At 43.8% G+C, this 21,302-nt stretch overlaps 1 protein-coding gene across 1 annotated transcript in view; it reads left to right on the top strand.

The window, feature by feature from the left end:
- GLP2R (glucagon like peptide 2 receptor) overlaps positions 1 to 21,302 on the top strand; it is a 59,477-nt gene that overhangs the window by 32,117 nt on the left and 6,058 nt on the right. Inside the window, exons 7-11 of the mRNA XM_074388171.1 lie at positions 837 to 996; positions 2,239 to 2,299; positions 3,105 to 3,174; positions 6,122 to 6,210; positions 15,793 to 15,931. Of these exons, the coding sequence (XP_074244272.1) occupies positions 837 to 996; positions 2,239 to 2,299; positions 3,105 to 3,174; positions 6,122 to 6,210; positions 15,793 to 15,931 (519 nt within the window). The remainder of the gene's footprint in view (positions 1 to 836; positions 997 to 2,238; positions 2,300 to 3,104; positions 3,175 to 6,121; positions 6,211 to 15,792; positions 15,932 to 21,302) is intronic.

The following is a 21,302-nucleotide window of genomic DNA, read 5'->3' on the forward strand; positions in this document are numbered from 1 at the left end:
TTTTCAGACCTTTTTCAAGTCCATTGAATCTGTAAGAGTGTTCTTATTTTCATTCCTGATATTGATTATTTGTATCTTTGCTCTTTTTTTCAACCCTTTGATCATCTTGGCAACAACTTTCTCAACTATATTTGACTTTTCAAAGAATAAACTTTTGGCATTGTTGAATTCTCTCTATTGCAGGTTCTCTGTTTCATTAACTTCTGCTTTTATTATTTCTTCCCATGTACTTTCTTTGGGATTAGTTAGCTATTCTTTTTCTAACTTTTTTTTTTTACGTGATCCTTAAAATAATTGATAGTCAGCCTTTTTCTCTTTAAAAAACACACTTAAGGCTATAAGTTTTATTCTAGGTTTGGTATTAGCTGCATACTGTAATTTCATGCAGTATTTCCCTTACATTCGGTTAAGAAATACTTTCTAATTCCTGTTTTTTTTTTTTTTTCCTTTGTTCAATGGATTGCTTAGAAGTCTATTTTTAAATTTCTAATTATATGAACATTTTTAAATTACTGATTTTAGCTTAATGGAACTGAGGTTAGAGAACATACTCTTCAGTGCTTCCATTAGGGCAGTTACTGATGGTGAATTTTCTACATTTTTGTTTATCTAAAAATATCTGTAATGTAGGGAAGAAGCGGGCTTTGAAAACATACATGAAGCCCTCCTTCTTTCACATTCTGGTATTATTGCCAACCTCTCTGAGATGGTCAGCAAGGGTCTGGGAGAGACGAGAGTAAAGAGGGAGGGGTTGTCCCTGGGAGGCCTTCTACCCCACACTCAACGTCAGATGCAGGGGAGCCTGGACTCACCTGCAGGTGTTCTGTCCTCTGCAGATGTCCGCCTCCTGCCGCTCAGTCCAGGTTCTCTTGCACTACTTTGTGGGTGCCAATTACTTATGGCTGCTGGTCGAAGGCCTCTACCTCCACACGTTGCTGGAGCCCACAGTGCTTCCTGAAAGACGGCTGTGGCCCAGATACCTGCTGTTGGGTTGGGGTGAGTGACCTGACCTCTGGTCTCCTCTTCTCGGGGTCCATCAAAATATGGGAGCCTGATAGAGACTTTAGTTGGACTTAGAAAGCTAACTGGAGGTTGCTTCTGGGACCTATCAGTCCTCAAGGACAGGAAGCTTTGAAGAGGGGTGTGTGTATATGTGTGTGTATGTGTGTTTGTATGTGTGTGTGTATATGTGTGTATGTGTGTGTATGTGTGTATGTGTATGTGTGTGTATATGTGTGTATGTGTGTGTATGTGTGTGTATGTATGCGTATGTGTATGTGTATGTGTGTGTATGTGTGTGTATGTGTGTGTGTTTGTGTGTGTGTGTATGTGCGTGTGTACGTGTGTGTATGTGCACACGTGCACAAATGTGCATATATGCACAGGTGCTACAGGCCCAATGGACACATTTGAAAACTGAGAAATTTGGTGGAATATGATGCTGTGCCTCCTACCCTGTCTCCAACTGTATTAGTCTGCTTGGAATGTCAAAACAAAATACTCATGTAGTTTAAACAACAGACATTGATTTCTCATGGTTCTGGAGGCTGGGAAGTTCAGCATGGTTGGGTTCTGGTGAGGGCTCTCTTCCTGGTTTGCAGGCAGCTGCCTTCTTCCTGTATTCTCACATGGTGAGGAGAGAGAGAAAGCAAGCTATCTGGTCGCTTTTTATAAGGGCACTAACCCTGTCATGAGGACCCCACCCTCGTGACCTCAGCTAAACCTAAGTAATTACCACCAAATACCCTGTCTCCGAATGCCATCACATTAGGGGTAGGGCTTCAACATATAACTTTTGGGAGGATACCTATATTTAGTCCATAATATCAGGTCTTCAAGAAGAGGTTTTCTGATTAAAAAAAATATGACCAAGAGTATCTAGATTTGGACCCCCTACCTCCACAAACCCTTTCAAGAATTTGGTGCTGCAGGATTCAGAGGAAATAATCTGGGGCCAGTAATTCAGGAGATTTGGGTTAATATCCTTGGATTTATTCTCAGCTGCTTTGTGACAAGTATCAAGTTGCTTTCCCTCTCTGGGTCCTTGTTTCCAGGATGGTAAAACAATGGATGGGCCCTGTGCCACCCTCGGTCTCTCCAGCTCTCACAGTCCACAACTCCATGATGTGTAGGTTTTTATGTTTTAACCACCTGTGGTTAGCCCCATCAGCTGTGGTGGGAGACAGGCAAGTTTGGCCAACCAACTCCTAAGTACATTTCCCTGTGTTTTCTCCCTAGCCTTCCCTGTGCTGTTTGTTGGACCCTGGGGTTTCGCCCGTGCACACCTGGAGAACACAGGGTAGGTAATTCACTGGGTTTTACTCTTTCATGAGCCAGTAATTCCCAGAAATGCCTAAATATAAATAATCACATCACTTTACCAACAAAAATATTCATCCCTTCTCATTTTGGCCGTTTAGAATATACTTAGGAATGGAAGATAAAATAATCGAAGATCTCATAGCAATTCGTTTATTAATTTAATTACACATGCAAATTAGCTCAAAAATGCTATATAGTTGGCTGCAGCCCTGGGTATGTGAAGACAAAAATACAGGAATGGTTATTGTAGCATTGTTCATAGTGAGAAAAAAATTAGCAAAACCAACCAAACCAAAAAAACCCTGAATGCTCATCAATATGGGAATCATTGAAAAAATTATGACATACCTATATTGCAGAATATTATGAGACTACTTCAAGAAAAACAGGTTAGTTATTATGGGAACTTTTAGGCATTGATTCTCAAAGGCACATTTTAAGCCTCTGCCAAAATGTATATTGTGCGATTTCGTTTTCCTCCAAATAGCACAAAAAACTATGTAATTAGGAATTTGTATTTGTCTGAACATGGAGGAAAATTTTGGAAAGATATACACACTAGGCCCTTAACACTGAAGAGCCATTTAATGGTAAGGCAAGTAAACAGTACCAGTACTAACAGGAAGGGATTTTTGTTCTCTCCTCTGCCTCTCCCACCCTTCAGGGGAATGATTGGTGGAAATTAAGGCTTGGATGCAAGCGTCCTTCTTCCAGAGGGCATGAGACCTTGACTTTCAACCTCCTCTTGTTTTTAAGTCTTCTACTGTCTTCTCTGACCTTAGGTGCTGGACAACCAATGGGAATAAGAAAATCTGGTGGATCATCCGAGGACCCATTTTACTCTGTGTAACAGTAAGGACCATCCCACTTACCCTTTTTGTCTCTGAGTCCAGAAGCTGTGAGGAACATGTCCCCCCCACCCCACTCCTCTCCCCCAGATTCTCTGATGCCTTGAGAGAGAGAAGCAGAACTGTGAGCATTTTCTGCTGAATAAGAAGTTAAAAGTTTCTTGCTCTGGTTCAGGACCTCCATTTGGAGTTACATTGTAAGCCTCGTTCAATATGGGTCTTCAAACTATGTAAGGAGACCTGCAGTCAGCTCTGTGGTCCTGTATTGAACGGCTGAGATGTGTGCCAGGCCCTGAGGACACCTATTCCTTTAGTCATGGAGGAGCCCAGGATAGCAGGGGTATTGGCTTATATCCTAACACCATTTGCAGGAGGGAGGAAGAGACCCAGGCAACCTCTTTTAGAGGAAGAAAACACACAATCAGTTTTGACCCCACGTTGTGATGCAGGTTAGGATCAAGACATAGATGTCACTCTTAGACCTTAGGGAGGAAGGGCCTTTGATCACTGTGGCCCAGAATATTTGGTATGGAAAGGGATGGCCGACCCAGAGTCAAAAATTCCTTTAGATAATAGAGTATGAGAATGGAATCTGCAAAGAAGCTAGAAGGAAGGGACAGGAAATTAGCAAACACTGGGTTAGCAAGATCCCAGAGGGAGGCAGAAAGTCTTCCTGCCTCGACACAGCACCGTCATCTCCGCGTGCCCACCAGGTGCCAAACACTGTGTGTTGTTCTTTGCCCACCCTCATCAGCTTCTTTTAGTGAGCTCCTTGCTGCAAAATGCAGTTTTATTTTGCTTAAGTTCTTAAAATTCATCCCTTCGGGGGCTTCTGGGATGCCCCTTCTGTGTGGTCTATTCTCACCTCCCTAGCTACTCTTTCTTCATCACCTTTGCTGTCTCCACTTTCTCCATCTTTCCATGCACTACAAAACGATTCTCTTAACCCTCTTTCTCTCCCAGCTACGCGGTCTCCCTGGACAATCTGGCTTACTCCAGTGTCTTCATGCTCCGGCTGGGACCTCTCTGCTGAGGTTCAGACATAAATATCTAACTGCCTTGGAACGTCTTTTTTGTTCAGAACTACCGGAGTCCTCATCTGCCCTGTACCTCCCACCTAGTGTTCTTCCTTCCCCACATGATCCCTTTATTGGTGAATGGCAGTACTACACATTTGAGAGCTACCACAAAATGTCAGTCGTGCCCTCACATCCAATCAATAACAAAGATCATTTGACTCACATTTCTTAATAATTTTAAATCGATCCCTTCTTCTCCATCACTGAAGCACCAGGGCTGCTGCTGAGTTTGCTTCTCCATCCAATAAAAGAGAGGGGTGGGGGAAAAGAGAGAGAGAGAGAGAGAGAGAGAGAGAGAGAGAGAGAGCGCTGGATGAAAACCAGCCATCATTTTCAAGACTTTTCTTTTGTTGCCTCTCCCCCAGAAACTGAAACTACTTCCCAACTGGGCTCTCCTCCTCCAGCCTTACTCCCATCCAATCCATTCTCCACAGTGCCACTGAAATTACCTTCCTGAAATGCAAAAGCACAAATTTGATCGGGTCACTTGCCTGCTTAAGATCTATCACCAGCTCCTCACTGCTTTCCAAAGAAAACCCAAACTCCTTGCTTAGCACAGCTGTAAAAGACCCTGCAGAAACCGACACCCCCTCCCTTTCCAGTCTCACTTCTCATAAACTCTGTTCTCATTCTCCAAGCTCTACCCACACCCAACCACTTGCTTTTCACCACTTCCAGGGAGCTTGTGATCTCTCCTGAGGTGGCAGCCAAGACGTCAGCCAGGGCTGTAGCCATCTGAAGGCTTGGCTGGGGCTGGAGGATCAGCTCCCAAGGTGGAGCACAGACGTAGCTGGTGGGTGGTGCTGGTGTTCGGCCTGAGAACTCAGTTACCCCGTGTGGATTTCCCCATATGCTTCTTGAGTATCCTTACAAAATGCTGGCTGGCCTCCTCGAGTGAGAAACCTGAGAGAGAGAGAGAGAGTGCACTGGGTGGACGCCAGCCATCCTTTTGAGGACCTAGCTCAGAAGTCACATAGCACCTCTTCTATTACACCATCTTCTTTTCATGAAGTGCAAGTGGCTAAATCTAGCTCATCTCAAGAGGGGAATAAGGGGAATTAGGCTCTGCCTTTTGAAGGGAGAAGTGCCAAGGAATTTGTGGGCATATTTTTAAATTTTGTTAAAGGCTAACAATGAAGGGCTGGATTTTCCCAGTCCATGACACTCATGGAATGTGTTCTAGGGAGTAGAGAACGCATGCTGTCCACGAATTTCACGGCAGCAATAGGATCTCAAGTTAGACACAAATAGAGATGGAGTTCTATCTCTATTGAAGAAGAGAGGTAGAGTAGTATTCTGCTTAAGTGAAGGGAGGGTTATAATCTGATAAATCTGGGCTTAATTACAGGCTCAATCACTGAATAGCTGTGCAACCTGGGAATTACAATTACTTTTCTGTGCCTGTTTTCTCATTGTATTATGAGGATAAAAATACTTGTGGCTACCTCAGTGGGGTGTTGTAAAAATTAGATAAAATAATGCCTGGACTGTTCTTAGCCCAAAGCCTGGCATGCCAGGTATTCAATGAGTGCTAGTTAATAATAGTAACAGTAATAGTAGTAATAATAAAGTAAATGCCCACCTGTCTTTCTCAGATGGCTTTAATGATGGGGCCCCCTAAGGCAGAATAAGAAACTAACTCACTTCCTAAAACTCTTTCCAAACTTTCAGTTCAGATGATCTTTGGGACTTTGGAGATTCAGATGGCCTTTGGGACAGTGGAGGTCACAGCTAAGCATTTACTACCTGACCAGCTAACTGCTAAATTGCCCCTGGTTTACATGGAACTGATGGCTGAGCCCAGCCTGACCTTGAAATTGACAGCTGTGTGAAGTTCATCAGTTACTTACCCAACTCTGCTTCTTTTTCAAGGTCAATTTCTTCATCTTCCTGAAAATTCTCAAGCTTCTCATTTCTAAGCTCAAAGCTCATCAAATGTGCTTCAGAGATTATAAATACAGGTGAGTGGCTTGAGGTTGGCCCCCAGAGGTCCAAGGTTATTGTAAGTCCTCTGGCTGTTCTGTGTAATGCCTTGGGAAGGACATTTATCTCCTAAGGCTGGAGTATCAGAAAGAGCACTTCTGGAAAGGTGTTATGGGATCATGTGAGGCTTTTGTCAATGAAGAGGACCTTCTAACTCTATGACAATGAAGAAAATGGTGAGTGGTCAATGGGACTCACATTCCCCAGTGGAAAACTGTTTAAATGTCCCTAAGAGGCCAGGAGCGATGTCTTAGACTTGTAATCCCAGGACTTTGGGAGGCTGGGGCAGGAGGATCACTTGAGGCCATGAGTTCAAGAACGGACTCGTCAACATGGTGAAACCCCATCTCTACCAAAAGTTTGAAAATTAGCTGGGCGTGCTTCATGCCTATAGTCCCAGGCCAGGCCAAAATGAGAGGACTGCTTGAGCCTAGGAAGTCGAGGCTGCAGTTAGCCATGATCATGCCACTGAACTCCAGCCTGGGTGACAGAGTGAGACCCTGTCTAAAAAAAAAAAAAAAAATCCAAGAATGGGTGTTTGTGGGAAAAGGACAGTCTTGTATGAAGAGAAGTTTGGCAATTGTCTTCCTTGGGAAAGGATTTAAAGAGAAGAGATTATTTGAGTGTTTTGGAGACCTTGAGAAATGAGACCACAGACTTTTAGGGTCTAAGGAAAGACATCCTTCCACAGGCATCCTTTATTTGTGACTTGTCACTGCTGCATCTCACCTTCCTCTCTCTGTGATGACAGCAGTCCTCATTCCTAGTAAGTCAGATCATAGGTATTTATTAGATCAGCATTGCTGTAAGAACAAATGAATGAATGAATGAGAGATAAAGGGTTTCCTCCCTCTTTTCCTGATTATTCTTTCTTTTCTTTTCTTTTTTTCTTTCTTTTTTTTTTTTTTTTTTTTTTTTTTGAGATGGGATCTGCACTTGTTGCCCAGGCTGGAGTGCAATGGCACAATCTCGGCTTGCTACAACCTCCTCCTCCTGAGTTCAATTGATTCTCCTGCCTCAGCCTCCCAAGTAGCTGGGTTTACAGGTGCCTGCCACCATGCCCAGCTAATTTTTGTATTTTTAGTAGAGGTGGAGTTTCACTATGTTGGCCAGGCTGGTCTCGAACTTCTGACCTCATGATCTGCTTGCCTCAGCCTTCCAAAATGCTGGGATTACAGGCTTGAGCCACTGCACCCAGCCTATTCTTTACTTTCTGTGTGTCATGTGCATTCAGCAGGGCTCTGGGACGTGAGAGTTTTAACCCACAAAGTAGCCCTAAGAGTGGAAATTCTAGTCCTCACAGGAGGCCAGAGAAGGTGAGCATGAGTGAAGATGGCCCTACCCCTGTTTTTCACCCCTTTATAAGGCCTGACCCAGGTGCTGGGAAGGGAGTTTTTCCTTTTATCTGACAAATATTTAATAGATGCCTGCAATTTGTCTGATATTGTGCTTGGAATAAAAGGTGGACATGGGGCCAGGTACAGTGGGTCACGCCTATAATACCAGCACTTTGGGAGGCCGAGGTGAGTGGATCACCCAAGGTCAGGAGTTCAAGACCATCCTGGCCAACATGGTGAAACCCTGTTTCTACTAACAACACAAAAATTAGCCAGGTGTGATGGCGTGCACCTGTAATCCTAGCTACTTGGGAGGCTGAGGCAGGAGAATTGCTTGAATCTGGGAAGCAGAGGTTGCAGTGAGCCGAGATCGCACTGTTGCACTGTAGCCTGGGCAACAAAAGCAAAACTCTGTCTTAAAACAGACAAACACGGTGGACATGATGTGGACCCTGTGTTCCAGGAGCATGTGTTCTACTTCGCTAAGGACTGGATGCTGGCATGGAGCGGGAGGTGGAAGGGAAGGAGCTGGCCACAACCCTAGACTTGCCTACTGGCCTTAGGCACGTGCCTACCCGCTTTGGCCTGCTTTCTGCTGTGTAAAATGGGAGTGTCATGGCAGACTCATCTCCTGCTTGTGATGAGGATTCAAGGAGGCTGAGATGTGCTTATGAACATGGGTGGCCCGCTCTACCCTCCTTCCAGGAGGTCTAGAAGGGTAAACATACCCAGTTCAATAATGGGTAGACAACTACGATAGTTGCTAGTTGAAGTGTTGGTCCAAACATGTTGCAAGAAACCCAAACCCCTGGGGAGCTGGCCTGGCCTGGGCCCCAGGGAGCCACGCTGTCTCACTTGGCGCCTCCAGTCGAGGCTCCAAGTGGCCGAGCCGTCTCTTTGGCCTTCTTCCCAAGGCCTGGCCTCTCTCGCCACTCTTTGAGGGTGGAGCTTCAAGGGCTGCTTTGGTCCACCCTGCTGGGTGCACTCAGGGAGGAGAGTCCTCTCCATAAACAGGTGCCAGAAAAATCAGGGTGCCCCAGAAACTGGCCAGAAGCTAGTGTTTCCAGGAGACAGAAATGGTGAGTTGACTCCCAAGGGACTCAGAGCTGACACCCTGGCTGCTTTGTGCCCCTAAAGCCTACCCTGGGCCACTGGCACCTTCCCAGTGCCGCAGACCCACAGCAACCCCTAAATAGCTTTCCATGGTAGCTGCTCATCAGCATCCTCTGAGAGCTGGTCAAAAGTGCAGCCTTGCAAGCCCCACCACTGGGTATTCTGGCTCAGTAAGTGTCAGATAGAACCCCACGGAGCAGCAGTGACCCAACCCTTTGAAATGCAGGGACTTTTTATCTGTGGCGGCGGATATCACAAAAGTTATGCACGGACCTTTTTAGCTCATCAGCTATTGTTAGCGTTAGTTTATTTTATGTGGGGCCCCAGGACAACTCTTCATCTTCCAGCGTGGTCCAGGGAGGCCAAAAGTTTGGACACCCCTGCTACAGAGTCTCCCAGGAGATTCTGATACACAGCCCACGTGGAGGACCGCTGGGTCAGATGTTCTAGTGAAAGAACGCTTGGAATATTCTGGTAAGGCCATGACAAAATATCATGCAGCCTCAATATTCTCTTTCCAGAGTCCCCTCTAGGGTTATCCAAGGTAGTTGTTCCCGGACTTTTTTGATCATGCATCTCTGTCAGTAAAGAAATTCTGATCATGTCCCTCCCCATGTGTATGCATGGTCTCATGAGCTAATATATGTACTATAAGATACACCAACAAATAGAAAATTTAAGAGGATAGAAAAAAATTAATACATATACAACTCCTATTATCCTCTATTATAGTATTTTCTTCCAATATCAAATAGATTACCTGGCATAGCCTTGCAGCATGCACACCTACAGAGAGTTATTGGTCTGGGAAAGGGTAAATCAAGATACTGGGGAGACCCTCATGGCTGAGCGATGGTCCAGGGTGACTGCTGTGTGGCTAGAAAGAGTAACCCGGACTGACATATGCAGTTCGTCTGGAAATTCATTTTTTTTTTCTCTCCCCTGCTGTTCAGAGGAAAAGCTAAAGAATTTGGGACTGGGTGCAGTGGCTCATGCCTATAATCCCAGCACTTTGGGAGCCTAAGGGGAAGGGATCATGTGAGGCCAGGAGTTTTAGACCAGCTTCAGCCACAGAGTGAGACCCTTTTCCTTTTTAATAGTAATAACAGGCCAGGCACGGTGGCTCACGCCTGTAATCCCAGCACTTTGGGAGGCCAAGGTGGGCGGATCGCCTGAGGTCAGCAGTTCGAGATTAGCCTGGCCAACGTGGTGAAACCCCGTCTCCACTAGAAAAAAAAAAAAAGAAAAATTACAAAATTAGCTGGGCGTGGTGGCACATGACTGTAATCCCAGCTACTCAGGAGGCTGAGGTAGGAGAATTGCTTGAACCTGGGAGGCCAAGAGTGCAGTGAGCCAAGATCGGGCCATTACTCTTCAGCCTGGGTGACAGAGTGAGACTGTCTCCATAAATAAATAAATAAATAAATAAAAGAGGTACCTGGGTTTATGTCTACCCTAAGGCCTCCCAGGGTAAAATGCCTTGCTACCACCTGGTGTGGTACAGGGAATCCATCTATATTCCTAAGTGGCTGAGACTTTGGAAGGCTGACCCCAGCTAAGTACACGATGCATATAAACTAGAAGATTGTTCATTTTAAATGTCTGTGGAAGGTGAGGGTAGGGGGTAGAGCATTCCTTTCTAGTGCCTATGCACCTCCCCAAATTTCCTAATTGCAACACCAGAAGATCCAGGAATCCAGAGTCACCAGAATGTTGCTGGTGATCGCGTCATCAAAGCAGAGTCTTGTTGAAGGATCCTGAGGGTGGCCTGGAAAATCATCACTTGCCCACAGCACCACCTACCTGTTGGGAGAGAGGCTCGTTCCCTGGATCCGATGTGCCCTCCTCAGGCTAGGGTGGGATAGTTATTGCAAACGTCATCCCTCTGTGCTTTCCCCGCCATTTTGGCTGGCCGCTTTTCTGTTACTTACTTGTTGTTTGTGCAGAGTGCAATGCAGTTGATTGGCTAATGCTTATTCATTCACAAAGGCAAGGACCTGTTTTTCAGGACACACGTAAGCCACCTTATTTTGCTCCCTGGGCTGAAGAATGCTGCAGCGTCTATGAACTCATTTGCCCATTGTGCTCTCAGAAAGCAGTGCTAATTCTCTCATTTCCAAATTCTGAGAGAGGGCTCTTTACTCTAAGCCCCGTGAGGCATTGGCACCCCTCAGCTCCTGAGCTCATACCGCCCTCTTCCGTGTTGGAAAGCTGTTCCTCTTCCTCGTTCCCTTCCATGTTTGTTTTCCCTTAAAGTTCTCTGATGGGATAAGTAGGAGGGGGTGATAGGGCCCAGCGCATCTCATCCAAACTCTTATAGGTACAGGCTGCCTCCAACTCTTGAAGATTTTTGAGAACTTTTAGAATGTAACCCTGATCTGGCCTCCCTCCAGGATTATATTTTAGGAAAGTTTAAATTAAACACATTTAGGCCCTCCCAAAGAGGCAGGTTGCTAGGAGCCGGAGAACCTTCTGTAGTCTTAGCCCTTGTCCCTGGGCTTCCACCATCAAGCAAAAGAAGTAAAAAGTGGTCCATCTGTCTGGCTTGGAGAGAAAGAACTGAGCCAAATGTGAAGGAGGAATTTTGGGGCTATAAACTGGGTAAGCAATGCCCTAGAAATAGGGACAGAGTTCAGCAGACCCTCAGCTCAGCTGGAGTTCTCTATTCTTTGTGGTTCCCAGCTCAGAAGCAGTTCTCTTCCCTTAGGGATAATGGGCCTTAACTCTCCATGGGATGCACCTGGGCAGAGCTCTTGATTCATTTATAAAGGAGAAGCATTTCTTAACATGCCAAACCCCAGTTCTTTCTGAAAGGACCTTCTGATAGGCAATGTAGGAGACAAAAGCTTTTCCTCAACCCTCTTGGGGTCCCTGGCTGGGTCTGAAAATTAGACAAAGACAGATTAACAGGAGAAAAAGCATGCAAGTTTATTTCATAAGTTTTATGTGATGCAGGAGACTTCATAAAGAAAGGAAGACCCAAAGCAATAGTCAAACTTCTGTATTTTTATGCTAAGTTTGATGCAAAGTGGACAGGCATGGGGGAAGTATGACTGAACAAAGGGGATCTAATGGTATTAAACTGGGGGAAAGTTAGCAAGGCCTGTTTGTATAGATTCTTGCGTCACTGTGTCTTCAAAAATAAGGACATTTCTTTCCTCCACCTCTTGTATGAGGGTCTTGTGATCCACTTCAGGAGAAGGTCAGAAAATCCTTCCTAGGTTTTATGACCTGTTTCAGGGGAGAAGGGTGGGAAGTCAGATCTTCCTGCTTCTGTGGTTTCCTCAAATTCCTTCATCTTAAAATACTTGGTATATCAAGGTGCCATATTTTAGAGTATGTTCTGAACCCCATCAGCAACCAAAAACTAAAAATGTTACAAATTCAAGTAAAATTGATTTTTAAAAAGTGAAGTTATAAGCCACTGAAGGACAAGGATGCTTCTTTAAAAAATAGTAATAACTAACATGTATTGATCATTTATCTTGTGTCAGATACCATTTATTCCGAGGGTTTACACCAGGTTATTTGTCTAATCCTTATGACAGCCCTGTCAGGTAGATGCTATTACTCTTATAATCCTCTTTTTACAAATGAGGAAACTGACAGACGAGAGGTTAAATAATTTGCCCACAGTCATAGTGCTAGCAATTGGCAACACCAGGATTTGAACCCAGGCCCAGCCAGATACTTCTCCTGTGCCCTGCTACCTTTGACTACAACTTCTTTCCCACTATATTCATTCATGTGCCATAAGCAGATGCTCAACAAATATTTGTTGGATAGTTAAATGATTGCAATAAATGGAACCATTTAAATAAACAAATGGTTATAGATGAAAATGAGCATAAACACAGTCTGTAAAAGTAAACTGCTATTGCTATTTATGGATTTTCATCTGAACAGGAACACGAATAGTACTTTGTCTAAGGAGAAGTTAGAATAAGGTGAAGGGTAGAGAATTCCTTCATGTGTCCATCCAGAAGGGTAAGTGGCCCAAAACTATTAAAAAATTGTTATTCTTTACAGATCATTCCACACTAAACAAAATGTGGGATCCGGGAACAGGAAAAGGACATTAGTGGGAAATCCACATAAGTTCTAAACTTTAGTTACTAGTAATATACCCTGTTGGTTTCTTCGTTTTGACAAATGTGCATGGTTATGTAATATGTTAACATTAGGGGAAACTGAGTGAAGATACATGGGAACTCTCTGTACTGCCTTTGCTACTTTTGTGTAAATCTAAAGTCATTCCAAAATTAAAAGTTTATTTTAAAAAACCATAACACCATAACATGGCATCGGAATAAGCTGATGAGAAGACAGAGGTCTGCTTGCAGGCATAGAAGTCTTTGTCATGAAAACTCAGACCAGCCTGAGTAAGGGTCACCAATTCAAACTCTTGCAAGGGGCAAGCAAGTAACACAGCTGAGTGGTACAAGTCACGAGGGGGCTGGAGGTCACAGGTTTCCTCTAAAGGGACAGCCATTGCCCGGCTGTAGCTAACGATTGCCAAGCAAGAATTTGAGCCAAGCGTTGCCAGATTGCCTCATCAAAAGAAGCCAGAAACCTGAACGCTTTGACTGGAAATACTATTTTTTAAAGATGACTCCAATAACAAAAATTGCTCCATTTGCTTATGACTTGTTTCAGGGGAGAAGGGCAGGAAGTCAGAGAAATCTTCCTGCTTCTATGGTTTCCTCAAATTCCTTCAGCTTAAAATACTTGGTGTATCAAGGTGCCATATTCTGGAGTATGTTCTGAACCCCATCAGCAACCAAAAACTAAAAATGTTACAAATTCAGTAGTACAAGCTGGGTGGGGGCTCCTGCCCTTCTCCCCTGAAATAGGCCTAAGCAAAAACTGCCTGCAGGTCAATTATCATCCATGCTCACTACTTTGTAACCTCTGGGCCAGAGGGCTTTAAAAACACTCCTGGAAATACAAAACCCTGGAAATGTTCTCTCATGGGGAGCATTTTTTTTTTTTTTTTTGAGACGGAGTTTCACTCTTGTTACCCAGGCTGGAGTGCAATGACGCAATCCCGGCTCACCGCAACCTCCGCCTCCTGTATTCAAGCAACTCTCCTGCCTCAGCCTCCCAAGTAGCTGGGACTACAGGCGCGCGCCACCATGCCCCAGCTAAATTTTTTTTGGTATTTTTAGTTGAGACAGGGTTTCACCATTTTGACCAGGATGGTCTCGATCTCTTGACCTCGTGATCCACCCGCCTCAGTCTCCCAAAGTGCTGGGATTATAGGCGTGAGCCACCGTGCCCGGCCTGGGGAGCATATTAATGTTGCCTAATGAAGTGACTTCTGTAGGGGTAGGTGTTGAGGTGGGAGTCGATCTGAGCTCAGCTTAAGAGAACCATATAGCGAAGGCCCATGATTCCATCTCTCTGCTCATCAGCCTCTCCTGACAGCCAAGGCTGTGGTCCACCCACCCACATGACCAGGTAGAGCCCCTCCATCCTGGTGGCCCCTGCACCCCTCTTCCTGGCTTTAGATGCTTTGGGGGCCCAAAGATGGGGTTGTTTGTTTCATTGATAACATTGCATTTGAATGGCCCTGCAGACACAGGACTCACAGTAAGCTCTTGCTCTTGGACAGAGTTAAACCTTCTTTAAGAAACTCCCCCATGAACGGCTAACGCCACCCTGTTTTTCTATACCTCTAATTCCATGGGACTTGAGGGGAAGTTCCTCCTAGTCTGGCCCCTTTATAAGAAGTGACTTGAGCTAAGAAAAATCATTACAACTATGCTCCACTTTCCCAATGTGGATAAGACAGTAGCTTTGTTTGTACCCCGAATATGAGTCATCTCTGCTAATATAGTTAGTTTTAAATCAAGAAGTAGCTCAACAGTAAAGAGCAGTTATTTCCAAACCTGTCTATTTCTCAGGATCCATGGGGAGTTCCTTTAAAAGTCCACATTCGGCCAGGTGCAGTGGCTTGCACCAGTAATCCCAACACTTTGGGAGACTGAGGCAGGAGTATCACTTGAGGTTAGGAGTTTGAGACCAGCCTGGGGAACAACATAAGACCTCATCTCTACAAAAAGGATAAAATAAAATAATTAGCCAGGCACAGTGGTGCACACCTGCAGTCCTAGCTACTCTGGAGTCCGAAGCAGGAGGACTGCTTGGGCCTAGGAGTTCGAGGCTGCAGTGAGCTAGAATCATGCCACTGTACACCAGCATGGGTGACAGACAGAGACACTGTCTCTTAAAAAAAAGTTGACTTCCTAGGACCCAACCTCCAGAGGTATGGGTTCAGGGAGCTGACACACGGGGCCCACGAAACTGTATGCATATATTTTAAGAGCTCTGTAAGGAATTTTAATAGTCAGCCATGTTTGGGAACCACCCGTATGGAGCATTTGGGCCCCAGCTGTGCACTTTACACGTGGGTGGCACAAGGAATGTTTGTCTGTTTCATGTAGACTGTATACAACAGAGCTTCCACGCAGCGCTTTTTATGAGAATCAGTTTTTCATTTCCTGCAGCCCTCACTATCACCAGGGTTAAGGGGCAACATGAGGGCTGATGGCACAGTCCAGAAAGGAGTCGGAAGGTCAGAACTGCAGGTCAGATACCCCACTTCCGGCCTGGGGCTTGCTACTTAGTGCCTGTGTTAGTATCCTGGGCAACTCATTTTCTCTTCCTTCTCATGGTAACACTGGAAATACTAATGCTAAAAGTCCCGAGTAGAGAAAGAGATAGAGGAAACTGCTAGCCAGGCAATAAGAAACTTAACAAACCTGGTGGGGGTGGAGTATCCCAGGGTGGCCGCCACTTGCGTGGAAATCTATCCATCAGGCAAAACATTAAGATCGGCAGACGTGATAATCTATATGGGGAAATTCATGAACTCATTCATTCAGTTCATGTTTTCTGAGCATCCCCTGTGCATCAAATGTAGAAACCCAACAGTAAACAAGATCACAATGGCCCTGAAGCATTACATGTTCTTGTGAAGGAGACCAACCGGGAAAAAAACTATCAATACAGTAAGAGCTACAACAAAGGCACCATGGGAGAGCAGGAAATGTTGCCTGTTCATTCCCCATGTGTCCCTCATCACTATTATTTTGTTGTCATTTACAGATTGGCGAAATCAACACTGGTCCTCATTCCTTTATTGGGTGTTCATGAGATCCTCTTCTCTTTCATCACTGATGATCAAGTTGAAGGATTTGCGAAACTTGTGCGACTTTTCATTCAGTTGACTCTGAGCTCCTTTCATGTAAGTAGGAATCTGAACCATGATGCTTTGACTTTGGAGAAAACAAAATGCATGTGGCCCAAACAGGCTCAGAATTGAGGAGGCTGTGGATGAAAATAGAATTCTAGCATCAGCAGCCTTTATCAGTAAGGGCTCTTGGCATTGGAAGGGCGTGCAGATGGGGAAGTATTGCGTTGATCCTGCCAGCATGACTCAGTGACTAAGAAGGGGAAAATGGTTTCTTTCCTGGGTGGTAATAGTTGGTGTGACTCATGATCATATTAACTATGAGTGTCAGTGTGAAGCCTTTTATTAAGTGCCTATTTTTGCTGGGTTCTCTGCAGAGCATCGTGCAAAGTGAACATTGTCTGTGCTTCAGGTGACATGTACACAGAATGCAACACAAATTGGGTAGGGACCAATGAATTCAGACCAGGAGGCTATTGAATCTTGGCAGATGTGTGGGAGCTGAAACTAGGAATAAGAAGTCAGCTGTGGTTGTGACCTGGAAATATTCTGGTCATCGATTGCCTGAATTATTATCTATGTCTTAGTGTCTTAAGATGGCAATCATATTTTAAATTATTTTTCATGATTCCAGGAGTTAGGAATCTAGGTAGGTCCTAATAGGGATGTCTACCCTCCGCTTCTGTGACACCTGCTGGGGCTGGAACGTCCAAGATGTCTTCTTCTCTCACATGACTGGTGCCTAAGTTGGATAGCTCCAATCCTGGGGCTAGTTTTATTTGGGTCAAATTTCCGAGGCCTCATTTCTTAGTGTCCGTGACATTCCTTAGGCGTTCCAAGTGTTTTCTCCTTGTGGTCTCTCCCTAGGGTAGGGCAGTTCAGGGCTCCCAAGAGTATAAAAGGAGGAGCTGCCAAGCCGTGTAAATGCCTGTGCCTGGGACTGGCACAGCGATGTTTCTGCCGCATTCTGTCGTTTAAAGCAAGTCACAGACCCAGCCTAGATTGAAGGCGGGTGGGAGTGCTGCCCAAAGGCATGAATGCTGGGAGGCGTGGCTCACTAGTGAAGGCCACTCATGCAACAGATGGCCACTAACACGACAGACACGGCCGAGGTCTTCACTGAGTAGTTATCTTAAAATGAATCGTCGTTCAATGTTGATGTGGGGGCAGGACTTCTGGGGTGAAGAAGAGAGGATCTGGCAAATCTTCTCCCCAAAAAGCAATGATAAAATTGGACAGTTATCAGTAACAACCATTTTGGGACTCTAGAAGTGAACTTAAAAAAAAAAAAAAAAAGAAGAAGAATATGAGAAGGATTCATTCAAGAAAAATTACTGAAACTCAGTAATAACAGTGGGAGTCTATGTTATTTTTGTCTGGGACCGCTTTTCTTCTCTAATTCCCGCTCTATCAGTGAGGAAGTTCCAGTGAAAACTAGCAGCTTCGCTGAGGAGCAAGGCTGACTTGACTTAGATCAAAGAGCAGAAAAAGCTCTCATCCTTGGGCATTGCCAGATACGGTAGTAGTCTTGGTGACAAAGGAACCAGGAAGGACAGTGTTACAGCCTGAGGTCATAATTCTATCTGGGTGGAAAAACTTACTGATGGGCTAGGGAGAAATCTAACAGGAAGATTAGGGGAATGAGACAACCACAGTGGGCTTTGACAAGCTCCCACATATTTCTCAGGTTGACTGGAAAGTTGTGTGCATGCATAAGTTTGCATACACACTCAAGAATGACCAGAAATGACATTCACACATTTCTGGCTGAATACGAGTTTCTGCATACATATAGAGGAAACATGAGGGGGTCTCGTGGAAAGTAAAAGCTAGGGAAGGCTTTAAACTGAACTTTGAATATGTTCTCCAAGTAACACACAGATCCATTGGCAAAGGGTATGGAAGGCTTACAGGCTTGAAGTGTTTGGTAACAACGTCTGAACAATCACTGGTTTATTATTAAGCTCTGGTAAACAGCAGCAGAAGACCAGACTTAAAAATAAAAGACAAAATTTTTTAAATGACCATAGACATCACTGGCTATATACCACAGCAGAGACAGATTCCACAGAACTAATCATCCAATTTTCTTTTTCTTTTTTTTTTTTTTTTTGAGACGGAGTTTCGCTCTTGTTACCCAGGCTGGAGTGCAATGGCGCGATCTCGGCTCACCGCAACCTCTACCTCCTGGGTTCAGGCAATTCTCCTGCCTCAGCCTCCTGAGTAGCTGGGATTACAGGCAAGTGCCACCATGCCCAGCTAATTTTTTGTATTTTTAGTAGAGACGGGGTTTCACCACGTTGACCAGGATGGTCTCGATCTGTTGATCTCGTGATCCACCCGCCTCGGCCTCCCAAAGTGCTGGGATTACAGGTGTGAGCCACCGCGCCCAGCCATCCAGACAATTTTCTAAACAAACAACGATCACCACTCCAGGGATGGGGACTGGGGAATCAGAATTCTGAGTTGTTATAATATATTTTCTAAAACTTCCAGTTTTGTACAGAAAATATGAGATCTGCAAAGAAACAGAAAAGTGTGACCCATACTCAGGACAAAAAAAAAAAAAAAAAAAAAAGCAGTCATTAGAAACTCTCTGGGTAGAACAGGGGATGTCCATATGTTGAACTTACCAGACAAAAACTTCAAAGAAGCTATTATAAACTTGTTCAAAAAATTAAAGAAAAAGATGTTGAAATAATTAAAGAAATTCAATTATCTCAATTCATTAGAGAACAATTATAAAATTAAAAAAATGGAAATTCTGGAGTAGAAAAGTACAATAACTGAAATGAAAACTTTACTAGGAAGGCTTAGATTTAAGATGGGAGAAGAAATAATCCATGAACTCGAAGATAGGTCAAAGAGATTATCCAGTCTGAGAAACAGAAAGAAAAAAGAATGAAGAAAAATAACAGAGCCTCAGAGACCTATGGAATGCCATCAAGCATACCAATGTACACATATGAGAGTCCCAGAAGGAAAGTTAAGATAGAAATGGTAGAATAAATATTTGGATAAATAACGGTTGAAAACTTCCTAAATTTGAAAAAAAAAAAAAAAAAGTTAATCTATACATCCAGGAAGCTCAATAAACTCCAAAAAACATAAAACAAAGAGATTCATGCCTAGAAACATTACAGTCAAACTGTTGAAAGCCAAAAATAAAGAGAAAATATTGAAACAACAGGCAAAAAATGATTCATTACATACAGGGACCAATGATACAATTAAAAGCTGACTACTCATGAGAACAATGGAGGCCAGGAGGCAACAGTATAAAATATTCAGAATACTGAAAGAAAAAAAATTGTCAATCAAGAATTCTAAATCCAGCAAAAGAATGTTTTAAGATAAAGATGAAATAAAGACTGTCATATAAACAAAGACTAAGAGAATTCATTACTGGCAAACACTCCTTTCAAGAAGTATCAAAAGAAGTCCTTTGGGCTGGAATAAAATGACGACAGACAGCAACTCAAATCCACATGAAGAAATAAAAAACAGTGGAAAAGGCAGATCCATAGATAAATCTGAAAGGCTGTATATAGATTTTTTTTCTCTTAACTGATTTTTAAAAATATAAGATTATACAAAATAATAACTATAAGTTCTATTATTGGCTTTATAACATATACAGATCTATGACAAGAATATCAGAAGAGAAGAAAGAGTAAATAGAGATATATACAGGAGAGCATTGCTGTATTTTACCAGAATTAAGTTAGTATTAATATGAAATAGATTGTGTTAAGATGCATGTTGTAATCCCTGGAATAAACACTAAGAAAATAACTTTGAAAATGTAGTTAAAAATACTAGCAAAGGAATTAAAATGGTACACTGGAAAATATCTGTTTAACATGAAACACTTTCAGCCTCATAGGATTCACATAATATCCCTATGGAAGAGAAATTATTATACCTATTTTAAAGATGAAGGAACTGAGACTCAGAGGACTTGCATATGCTAACATGTATCAGAGATGAGATTTTTTACTCAGAGGTTAAGCCCCTGCCTGTAATCACTATGCCATAGTGCCTCTCAGGTTCCTTGTGAAGATTAGAACCAGGAGATACCAAGTTCCCTATACTAATCTGAAAGCCACTGCCACCATCCAGGGTCAAGTGCTGAGATTTTGAACACAGAGCAGAGAAATCGTGTGCACCAAGTACATGTTCACCAAAGGCCAAGGAGCCAGAGCCTGAGGTGTGGTATGAGCAGTTGGACAATGATGCTTTTCCCCTCCTGTTGGAGTTGAATTCTTTGTGGCTTTGAATCAAGATAGAGGTTCCATAAGCAATTTTTTTTTTCATTATGAAAACATGTTTAATTTATTTCAATCTTTTAGGGAATTTCACAAGATAAGGTTTAGTAATTTGGGGTTTTTGTGGTCCTTGTCCTTAATCTTCTTTAAAAAGTAATCCTAAATTAAAGAAAAAAAAAACCCTGCAGCTGTTATGTAGTAATATTTGGTGGCCTTTTTTTTTTCTCCTGAGGGCATGGTCGGACAATGTGAACCCTTAATCACCTGATCTCACTCACCCCAAGGCCAAGTAAAGACCAGACATTCGCGTGGAGCTATGTGAGGCACGTTTCTGAGAAAGAATCCTAGCCTGTCAGACTCTTCTGCCATGGGAGAATGTTTTGGTCATCTAATTCTGTGTGATAAACCACACCAAAACTTCATGGTTTAAAGCAGTAACCATTTTCTTATTTTTAATGATTCAGTAAACTAGGCTGCTTGGGCTCAGTGTGGATAGTTCTTCTGATACGTGTAACTTTCGACTGGAACGGCAAACATCTGAAGGCCCAATTAGGCTGGCACATCCAAGAGGGTTCATTCACATAACTAGACATTGCAGCCAGCTGTGGGACAGGACCTTAGCTAAGACTGTGTGGCCTCTCCATGTATCCTGGATATCTCACAGCATGGTGGCTGGACTCTCAGAGCGACCCAAGAGCAAATGTTCCAAGAGGTAAGAAGTAGAAACCTCCAGCTCTCTTAAGACATTAGGCCTAGAAGTCCCAGAATATCACTTTTATGACATTGTATCGGTAAAAGGAGTCACAAGGTCCTCCCAGATTCAGGGGGAGAGGAAACGAAGTCCACCTTTTGATGTGAAGAGCAGCCTGGGCCTACAGAAGGAAGAGGAACCATCGGGGCCATCTCTGGAGACTAGCTACCAGCATGGAATATTCGTTCCTGAAGCCAGCTAGAGCTCTGCTCATCACCCTGCTCTGCTGAGAAACGTGAGGAATCAAAGTGAGTCTGCAGGCTGTTTTGTACCAGGACTGAGCCGGAAAGCACATTTAGAGGGCTTGTGTGTGGGCAGAGGCCTCCCACCTCCTGAATACTTCTGCCTTGTTTCCCTGCATCCCACCAGGCAGAGGAAGAGCATGGGTGGGCAGATGTTGGGGGAA

Source organism: Saimiri boliviensis, chromosome 17, assembly GCF_048565385.1.
Source record: "Saimiri boliviensis isolate mSaiBol1 chromosome 17, mSaiBol1.pri, whole genome shotgun sequence".
Classification (NCBI taxonomy): Eukaryota; Metazoa; Chordata; class Mammalia; order Primates; family Cebidae; genus Saimiri; species Saimiri boliviensis.